General features: G+C 51.2%; 1 protein-coding gene across 2 annotated transcripts in view; it reads right to left on the bottom strand.

Moving 5' to 3' along the window:
• The window catches only part of PEX5 (peroxisomal biogenesis factor 5), a 29,995-nt gene extending 19,953 nt beyond the window's left edge, over positions 1–10,042 (bottom strand). For both annotated transcript variants that reach the window (XM_015416456.1, XM_015416457.1), the window contains exons 1-6: positions 9,872–10,042; positions 8,492–8,686; positions 6,500–6,535; positions 2,804–2,936; positions 2,425–2,559; positions 349–454 (exon numbers count right to left, since the gene is read on the bottom strand). In XM_015416456.1, the coding sequence (XP_015271942.1) occupies positions 349–454; positions 2,425–2,559; positions 2,804–2,936; positions 6,500–6,535; positions 8,492–8,641 (560 nt within the window). In that variant the 5' untranslated portion in view covers positions 8,642–8,686; positions 9,872–10,042. The remainder of the gene's footprint in view (positions 1–348; positions 455–2,424; positions 2,560–2,803; positions 2,937–6,499; positions 6,536–8,491; positions 8,687–9,871) is intronic.
• Positions 10,043–10,341: the final 299 nt, after the last annotated feature.

The following is a 10,341-nucleotide window of genomic DNA, read 5'->3' as shown; positions in this document are numbered from 1 at the left end:
CTCAGTGATCCTTCTACCAATTCTATAGTTGGGGGGGGGGGGGAGAGAAGAGAACTGCTTTAGAATCAGAATGAGATCCAGTCACATTTTACATCTCACCATACCGGTGTGCAGTGTTCCCTCTAAGCTGAGTTAGTGTGAGCTAGCTCACAGGTTTTTAGCCTCCGGCTCACACATTTTTGTGTTTGCTCAGGAAGGATGGGGCTCCAGAGCAAACTAATTTATGCAGTAGTCAAATCGCCCGCTCACAACTTTAATGCCCGTAGCTCACAAAGTAGCATTTTTGCTCACAAGGCTCTGCAGCTTAGAGGGAACATTGCCGGTGTGGGGAGAAACCAAAGAACTTACCATTTATCAGCCAGCGTTTGGTCTTCCGATTCTCCCAACCACAGCTTCTCCTCCGACTGCTCCAAATACTCCTCCGCCCACTTGGCAGGCGATTCCGACAAGGGATCTTTGCAGAAACGGAGAATAATTGAAACAGAGGGAGGGAAGTACTTGTGCGTTTCTGAGGGGGGAGGGGGCGGACATGAACTATCCACTAACACCCCTCACAGAGAAACGAGGGTGGTTTGCGACTGAAAGTATGAGAACAATGCTCGACTATCGTCATTTTTTTTAAATTGCAATTTCTGCAGACCTCAAGAAGAACAGTGGCCTGGACCCACTCCAAGTTCACTGGGGTCTGAAGTTCCATTTAAAATAGAATAAATCGGCGGTAACTCAATAAGGCCAGTAATTTCAGCGTGCCTTATTTGCCAACGGAACTGCACAGCTGGGTCAAAGGACAGCGAAAGCAAAACCCAGCACAGAATAGGACGACTCCAAGAGGACTGGTTTAGCCCTCCCCCTGAGAAAATTGGGCCCTGTTTGGCGTCTCATGTTTTCAGACGCATGAACGGCCACTGGAATGGAAGTCGCAGGAAAGCCATAAGGATCAGAAGGACCTGGAATGCAAGGCCAAAGGACGAGGAGGATGATACCACCCAGCCAACACGAAGGCAAGAGCACCTTGGCTATTGGGGCTTTGAGAAGTCTGCCAGAAGAACAAGAAACAACTGGTTCAAGTTGCATTCATGGACTGAGGTGGGATACTGGGGGGCAGGAGGGTGTCCTGTTTGGTGTAGTGGTTAAGTGCGCGGACTCTAATCTGGGAGAACCGGGTTTGATTCCCCACTCCTCCACTTGCACCTGCTGGTGTGACCTTGGGCAAGCCATAGTTCTGATAAGAGCTGTTCTTGAAAAAGAGCAGTTTCTGTCAGAGCTCTCTCAGCCCCACCTACCTCACAGGGGGTCTGTTGTGGGGAGGGGGAGGGAAAGGAGTTTGTAAGCCGCTCTGAGACACCTTTGGGTAGTGAAGGGCGGGGGATAAATCCAATCTCTTCTCTTCTTCCAAGAGTCTGAAAAGGCTGAGAAATCAAACCAAGCTATATCCCTGGACATGCTGAATGTTTGAAAAAAGGTGCTGTAAAAGTATGTCTGATCAGCAACAGCTTATTCAAGGAACAGATCAGGTTTCTCAGAAAGAAACTGACAAAAAGGCAGAAGGGCAATGAAAGGTGAACCTACTCATACCGCCAAGGATCCGGCTCCCCACCACCACCATCAGTATCACCTTATTTATTTCCTTTATTTACAACCCGCCGCTCTCCCCAATGGAGACCCAAAGTGGTTAACAGCATTCCCCTCTCCGCCATTTTATCCTCACAACAACCCTGTAAGGTAGGTTTAGATGAAGAGTGTGTGACCAGATCGAGGTTACCCTGTGAGCTTCTGTGTCTGAGTGGGAATTCGAACCCGGGTCTCCCAGAGCCTAGCCCCGCACTCTAACTGCTACACCACACTGGCTCTCTCCAGACTCCACCAGGGTACACGGAAAAGGTGGTGGATAGGGGTGTTCATGCACTCCAAGGCCTGCTTAAGGGAAGCAAAGACAATGACTGTGCCACCCTGAGCAGAACTATAATCCTTCCAAGTCCACTGAAGTCAATGCACTTAACTCTAGTTAGGTAAAAGGTAAAGGTAAAGGTTCCCTTGCTTGAAAGCCAGTTGAATCCGACTCTAGGGTTGCGGTGCTCATCTCCGTTTCCAAGTCGAAGAGCCAGCGCTGTCCGAAGACGTTTCCGTGGTCATGTGGCCAGCATGACTAAACACCAAGGCACACGGAACGCTGTTCCCTTCCCACCGAAGTGGTACCTATTTATCTACTTGCACTTTCTTGCTTTCGAACTGCTAGGTTGGCAGGAGCTGGAACTAGAGACGGGAGCTCACTCCGTCATGCGGCACCCGGGTCTCGAACTGCTGAGCTACCGACCTTCCACAGCCTGCAGTTCAGCGTCTTAAGCACTTGAGCCACCGCAGCTCCTCTAGTTCGCACTGTGAATAACAGCTTTGAGCCAGACAGCCCGCAACCCCCGGCCTCACCTGTAACCTCCGCAATAAATTCCTGGGACCAGTCAGCTTCGTTGTAATCCGTCGCAATGTCAACCGTACTGTCAGCAGCGTCAAGGAACTCCTGGGCCCAGTTCTCAGACAGAGCCAGGGCCGCCACCCCCGGAGCTGAGGAAGAGGAGACAAGAGGACAGAGAGGGTGTGTTGACGAGAGGGTGTGAAGATGAGAACACCACCATCGCACAGGAGAACCTGCTTCTCCTACCTTCCTCCCCACACCCATTAAGCTCCCCCCTTCCCTGCTGAAAGACACATCGTGTCACAACAAGAAACGACGACAGACAAGGTGGCTAACCACTGATCCCTCTCCCCCCCATCCTCCACTCGCACCCTGTTCAGACTAAGTTCTCACCTCTCTGAGGGGCCTGCCGGAAACTGGACTGTTCAATTTCCTGCATCTCAGCCAACAGATCGTCCATCTTGAACGTCTGCGGGGCACGCGAGAGCAGAGGGCCATTCTGCTCTTGAAGGAACTCTGCCACCAGCTACAAGGGAAGGATTCATTGATTACTGTTTTCTTTGATATTTTAAGGCACGTATCCAAATATTCACTTTTTCCTAAAGTGCTGAAAGTTCTTTGTTGCCTCATGTACTTCAATTATTGTTTTATCATTTTGTCTAAAAGCCGACGCGCTAGGTCGACGTCTTCAAATAAGCAAATGAAAGATTACTGCTGTCAAGCATTGATGTTCTGCCTTCTCTCCAAGTACGAGGCTTACAAAACATACACCGTAAGGGATATGACAGTCCAAGTCAGAACAACGTGTAGGAACGAAATCAACAGTAGCCTGTTTGCCGGTCCCAACAGGAGAAACCGTTGCCTCAACAAACGCAATACGTTCCTGCAGCCTCCAGCACGACTAAGGAAAAAAATCCTTCGACAAAGCGGCACCCTGAACAGAGGTAAGGATGGCACCTCTTTGACCTTTATCAGGGAGGCCATTTTATTTATTTATTTAATTGGATTTCTAGCCCGCCTTGCCTGACAAGCAGGCTCAAGGCGGCGTACAATAATAATTTACAATAAAAACAGATAAAATTCTAACAATAAAATATAAAATACAGATTAAATACAAACGATAAAGTGCAGATGGCGATCGTTGTAGTTGGCCCCGTGTGACTAGACCAGGTTCAAGGACCACTACAGAGAATGCCAAGGAAGAGAAGAAGAAGATAAGAGATTGGACTTATACCCCGCCCTTCACTACCCGAAGGAGTCTAAAAGCGGCTTACAATCTCCTTTCCCTTCCCCTCCCCACAACAGACCCCCTGTGAGGTAGGTGGGGCTGAGAGAGCTCTGACAGAGACTGCTCTTTTCCAAGAACAGCTGTGCCAGAACCAGTGTTCCCTCTAAGCTGAGTTAGTGTGAGCTAGCTCAGTTTTTTAGCCTCCAGTTTACACTCTCTTGTCTTAGCTCAGGAAGGATGACTCCAGAACAAACTAATTTATGCAGCAGCCAAATTGCCTGCTCACATTTATTTATGCCAGTAGCGCAGAAAGTAGAATTTTTGCTCACAAGACTCCACACCTTAGAGGGAACAATGGCCAGAACTATGGCTTGCCCAAGGTCATCCAGCCAGGTGCAAGTGGAGGAGTGGGGAATCAAACCCGGTTCTCCCAGATTAGAGTCCGCGCACTTAACCACTGCACCAAACTGGCACCTCTTGAAAAGAGGCCACAAAAGGAAGATGTTGGAGAGGTGAATGCAGTGGCTCACGGGCTCATATATCTTTGAATTGAAGAACCAGCAAGCCTGACCTGAACCCGGAAGCAAAACGATAATCTCACAACATGTGCAATATGTTCACAATGGGTTGCCCTAGGCAAAAGGCCTGCCCATGCCACAACCTGAAGCTTCGGTGCTTTCACCAAGGGCAGCCCCATGTCAAGCATGTTACAGCAATCAAGTCTAGAGGATGGATAGATCTGTGTGGCACTCCTAGCAACAGCACCAACCAGCACAGTCCTCAAGCACCTGACAGGGCTCTTTTTGTAGCAGGAACTCCTTTGCATATTAGGCCACACACCCTAATGTAGCCAATCCTCCAAGAGCTTACAGAGCTCTTCTTACAGGAGCTACTGTAAGCTCTTGGAGGATTGGCTACATTAGGGCTGTGTTGCTTAATACGCAAATGAGTACCTGCTACAAAAAGAGCAGGTACTCCGCAAGTGAGATCCAATCCAGACTCGGCAAATCCACCCCACTCAGCACAGGGGCCATTCAACCAACATCACTTCCGCCTTGTCTGGATTTAATTTCAGTTTATTCCAGACACTCTTTGTTCAGAACATGTAAATGGCAACTTCTGGAAGCTTAGTTCTAAATTCATATACCTACGTAAGAAACTGGTTATCACCAGCATATTGATAACACTTAGCTGCAAAGCTGTGCATGACCTCAATCACTGGTCTGGCATAAATACTGAAGAACATTTAATCCTATTGAACTCCACAGTTAAAATCCTAGCCAACTAACCAACTGCTCATTCCTGATGGAAACTCTTTGACTCTTATCACACAAAAAGGGTCAAAACTAGGGAAGTGCTGTTCTCTCCGTTACCCTCACACAGTGTTCTGAAAGCTCCAGGGCAATTGGTCAGACGCTGGATGAAACAGGACGCTGGACTAGGTGGGACCACTGGTCTGATCCAGTGTAGTACCTCTGGTGCTCTCACAATCTACTGTGTCAAAAGATGCAGGAAGTCTGAGGATAATCCCAAAAGGTACATTTTCCTTAGCGACTGGTAAGCAGAGATCATCCACCAGAGCAACTAAAGCTGTCTCAGCCCCCAAGCCAGGTGGAACAGTATCAACGGTAGATGTGCCTTTCAGGAGTATCTTTATTTGCTCTGTCACCACTCACTCAATTACTTGTCAGGAAAGGAAAAGTAAGAACTGGCCTTCTTCTTTTGCTAAAGCCAGTATCTTTAGCAATTGTCTAACAACAGCTTCCTCCAAGGATCGAGGGAAAATTCCCAACCCCAACAACATATTCAAAACTTTAGCCAAAGGCAGCCTCGCTTCTTAATCAGCCAAGATGGACAAGGATCCAATTAGCAAGTCGCCCTTCACAACCTGAAGAACCCTCACTTCAGCCAAGGGGATCAATCCAAGACTATCCCTGAACAAGTAAATGCTTATGACTAAAACAGGTCACAGGATCTACTTTTAAGCTGTCATCCAATTGGATGAAAGGGACTTTACCAGCAAAGAATCAACCAGTCATCACAGCCAATTTGCCACAGGGATCAGCCTAGATGTTAATAGATCCCGAAACATCTTCAGTAAGATTCAAGAGAGAGATAGAAAGGAGGCATAAGAACATAAGAGACGCCAATGTTGGATCAGGCCAAAGGCCCATCCAGTCCAACACTCTGTGTCACACATTGGCCAGAAATACCAGTGCCATCAGGAGGTCCACCAGTGGGGCCAGGACATTAGAAACCCTCCCACTGTTGACCCCCCTCCCCCAAGCACCAAGAAGACAGAGCATCACTTGCCCCAGAGCCCCTATCTATACCTTGTGGCTAATAGCCACTGATGGACCTCTGCTCCGTATCTAATTCACTTTTGAAGCTGACCACGCTTGTAGCCGCCACCACCTCCTGTGGCAGTGAATTCCATGTGTTAATCACTCCTTGGGTGAAGAAGTACTTCCTTTTATCCATTCTAACCCAACTGCTCAGCAATTTCATTGAGTGCCCACGAGTTCTTGTATTGTGAGACAGGGAGAAAAGTACCTCTTTCTCTACCTGCTCTATCCCATGCATAATCTTATAAACCTCAATCATGTCTCCCCCTCAGTCGTTGTTTCTCCAAGCTAAAGAGCCCTAAGCGCTTTAACCTTTCCTCATAGGGAAAGTGTCCCAACCCTTTTATCATTTGAGTTGCCCTTTTCTGCACTTTTTCCCAAGCTATAATATCCTTTTTAAAGTGTGGTAACCAGAACTGCACTACACACACGAGGTGGCAGTAGGAGTCAATACAGAGTCAATACAGAATATGTCAAAGGGAGGGAAGAAGACCAAAAGAGCAAACGCAATCTTACGTCATCCTCTGATGCTCTTCCAAGAGGTTTGGACACCTGCAGAAGAGGAAAGGACTGTTAGCAGACGTGAGGACAGCCATCCCAAAAGGACAGAGAGACAGTTGACGTGCACTTTTGGTTCCCCGTGCCCCTCCACCCTGCCTGAAATTGCTCTCGCACATCTCCTCCACCTCCCCATCCTGCCATATCTGCAACAGCCCAAATCACACGATTATCTTTCTTGCCTATTGTGCAACACCATGCCCCCCCCCAATGTACACAGCAGAACGGGAGTGTGTGTGTGTGTGTGTGTCAGGGAACGGCTTGCAGAAGGTCCAGGGTTCAATCCCTGGCCTCTCTAGTTAAAAGGATCAGGTTGCATGTGAGGGGGGGGGGGGAGAAACGACCTTTGCAAGGGGGTCATAACCAAAGATTTTACTTTGGGCCCAAAGACGCACAGAAATCTTTTGCCCTGCTTTCAAACCTGGCCGCTCCCCCTCCCCCCCAGCCCTCAGTACAAAAAGGTACCCGTTTCCTAAAATGAGAAACTGCTAACTTTGTCAGACTAGGAAGGGAGAAGAAGGGAGGCCCTTGGGCTAAAACCCCACCTCCTACCACTTGGTGACTAAAACATTCCTATCCCTCCTTTTCTCACGGTTCAAGGCAGCTTACACGGATAGTGAGACATTTTTCCAGTTAAAATAGAACAACCCTAAATCTCTCCCCCCCCACCAGGACATCACCACACACCCACCCCACCCCTGAATATCTTGGCCAGGGAAGCTCCAGCAGCAGTGCTCACCCAGGCTAAGTGGGCAGGCACCCTTCCCAGCGCTACAAGGGACAATCTCTGGGGCCCCTCCGCTTGAGCTCAGCAAGTCGGCCTGCCAGGTCAGAAGCACCACCGATCCAGATGTGCAGCTCCTCTCGTACACAGCGCTGGCCCCTGAGCATCTCTGCAGGAATCCCAGGGCTGCCTTTCCACTATGCCCCAGGAGAGCCACCACAGGTTCAGAAGGAATATACAGAACTGCAACGGTGCTTCGGCCCTGCCCACCTTTCGTGGCAGGGAAGCAGGACACGCCACTCAGAACAAAACCATGTCCCACAGGCCCTCGGTGGCTACGCCCTTGGCTTTTTGTGTGGGGAGGGCCCCAGCAGGCTGGAAGAGAACGCCCCACTCCAGCACGCAGCTGGCTAGTTCTGCTCTTAAACCAAAGCTCCAGAAAAATACAAAAACAGATACAATGCTCAGTATAACTCTCACGGTGTGGCTCCAGTTTCGACCATCTGCTTGGCACAGAGAAGGTCCCAGGTTCAATCCCTGGCATCTCCATTTAAAAAAAGAGCCAGGTAGTAGGCAATGTACCCTGACCTGGCCTAATTTGGTCAGATCTCAAAAGCTAAGCAGAGTCAGCCCCGGTCAATATTTGGATGGGAGACCTCCCAGGAAGCCCAGGGTTGCTATACAGAGGCAGGCAATGGCAAACCCCCTCTGAACATCTCTTGCCTTGAAAAACCCCCGTGGGGGATGCCATAAAGCAGCTGCGCTTTGACAGGAGAAAAGGAAAAAGCAGGCCATGTGAAAGGTCCTTCACCGGAGACGCTGGAGCCCCACTACTAGTCAGTAGACAGGACCAGTGTTCCCTCTAAGCTGAGTTGGTGCGAGCTAGCTCACAGCTTTTTAGCCTCCAGCTCACAGATTTTTGTCTCAGCTCAGGAAGGAGGGCTCCAGAGCAAACTAGTTTACGCAGTAGCCAACTTGCTCGCTCACAACTTTAATGCCAGGAGCTCACAAAGTAGGATTTTTGCTCACAAGACTCCACAGCTTAGAGGGAGCATTGGACAGGACTGACCCTGAAGAACCGACGGTCCGGTTCAGTCTCCGGCAGTTCCCTGCGTCATGCCATCCTGAGGTAACTACCGAAGGGCAGTGGCAAACGGCACACCCCCTCTGGAATCACCACCACCTATTATCATCGGGCCAGTGCTTCCCGGCCTAGTTCCACTTACCCCCTCTGGTGCTGGAGCCGTGGGAGGCCAGGCTAGAGGCCCCCGGAGCCCCTCCTGCTGCAGGCCTTTGTCTTGCGTGAAGTGGCCGGCTAGTTTCATCAGGGGGTTGGAGCCCCCACACTCCGCTTCCACCAGGTCCCTCATGGCCATCGTGGGCGTGGCGGGAGGAAGGCTGCGCCCGGACCCACCGTCACCCTGCGCAGAGAAGAAGCCAACGCAGGATCGTTGGGATTGAGAAGCGCTGCTGCTTTCCCAGCCAGCCCAAAACTCCCTTCTCCTTTTTTTTTTTTTTTTAAACCCATTGGGTAAGGCAATCTGGCCTGACAGGTTTCTCCTCCAACCCACAACAGGGCAGATTTCCAAAAGGCGATAGGGGAACCCACAGACCGATGGGGGAGGCAGAAATTGGCACTGGCTTCCCCAGCTGTGGAGCAGTGCTCCACAATTCATCCATGGATTAATCCAGAATAACCACGATGCCTTAGGCCAGCAGGCAGTTTCCTAAGGAACGTGGGAGAAGTGACATCGACTACATTTTCTATCCCATCTTTCTTCTAGGGAGCCCCCCCCCGCGCAGTAACTGGGTCTCCTCTCCTGTGTTTTATCTTCACAATAACCCAGTTAGGTAGCCTAGGCTGAAAGACAAAAAGGCAGACAAAAAGTCTTAGCTGTCAGACTAGGACCAAGTAGAGCCAAGTCCAAGTCCCTGTTTGCAATTCACCTTATTTGGTGTTCTCGGGCCAGCCCTTCTCTCGGGATCCAGCCTACCTCAAAGGGCTGCAGGGAGGATAAACCGGATGAGATCCACACAAGCTATTCTAAACTCCTGGAGGGAAGGGGTGGGCTTTTTTGTTGTTTTTTCCAAAAAGCACCTAAATAAAGAGAATGCTTCCAAGGCATTGAGAGTGAACTTCACAGACGATTGCAGGGGGGGGGGGGTTTCCCGGGGGTAAATTTTGGCCTTGGCCCCTCCCCAGTCATGCCCCGACGGCGCAGCCACGACTAACCCACTGGGGCTCCCTGGCCAAGAGGAACACGCCCCAAGCGCAAACCCCCAAGTGCCAAACGCGAGCTGGCTTTCTGAGCGCGCCCGCCCCCGGGGCGGGAGCGAAGGGCAACTCTCTACATGCTCGCCAGCGCTCCCTGGGATCGGCTCCGTCGTCCTCCTGGCACGAAGGGACTGAAAAGCCAGTCCCGGGGAGGGGGCTGAGCCTGAGCCACGCACTGCAGCCGAGCCAATCCCACCCTCCAGCGTGCGCGCAGAGCGCAACCCCTGGATGGGAACCACGTCGTCCCCCTCCGCCGCCTGGGCACTTCCCACGCCCGACGGGCCGCCCAGGCAGCCTGGCTGCGGAAGCCGCCCATAACCAAGCCACTCACCAGGCTCGCAAGGCCTCGCCTCCTCCTCCTCCTGCCCCAGAGCCCGGGTCGCCCGCCCGGCCTGCCCACCGAGGCCTCGCCCTGCCTTCCCCAACCGGCCTCCCGGGGGAGTGGGGATGGGGCGCCCGCTGCCCTGCAATGGCGGCAGCCGGGGCGCCAGCGGGGAGCACAGCGCGAAGACTCCGCCTCCCTCCGGCCTGGATCCCGCAAGACCCGTGGCGCGGGGAGGGGGCGGAGCCGGCCTTAAAGGGCCCCCGGCATCGGGCAGAGCGCGGGCGGGGCGGGAACTCTCGCGAAGGGCTGCGCAGTAGGGTTGCCAACCTCCCGGTGGTTAAACAAGACAAAAAAGCATATACACCCTGGAAATGTTATTACCACAACAATTAATGTCGTCAGTAATATATCTTTAGTAAAGACCTTTATCTGATAATAATTTCAAACAGTGCTTTTTTTGTAGAAAAAGCTCAGCA

Source organism: Gekko japonicus, unplaced genomic scaffold, assembly GCF_001447785.1.
Source record: "Gekko japonicus isolate JY-2015 unplaced genomic scaffold, Gekko_japonicus_V1.1 scaffold2148, whole genome shotgun sequence".
In the NCBI taxonomy this organism is placed as follows: domain Eukaryota; kingdom Metazoa; phylum Chordata; class Lepidosauria; order Squamata; family Gekkonidae; genus Gekko; species Gekko japonicus.
Note: the sequence above shows the minus strand (reverse complement) of the source record. Positions and strands in the feature narration are given on the sequence as shown.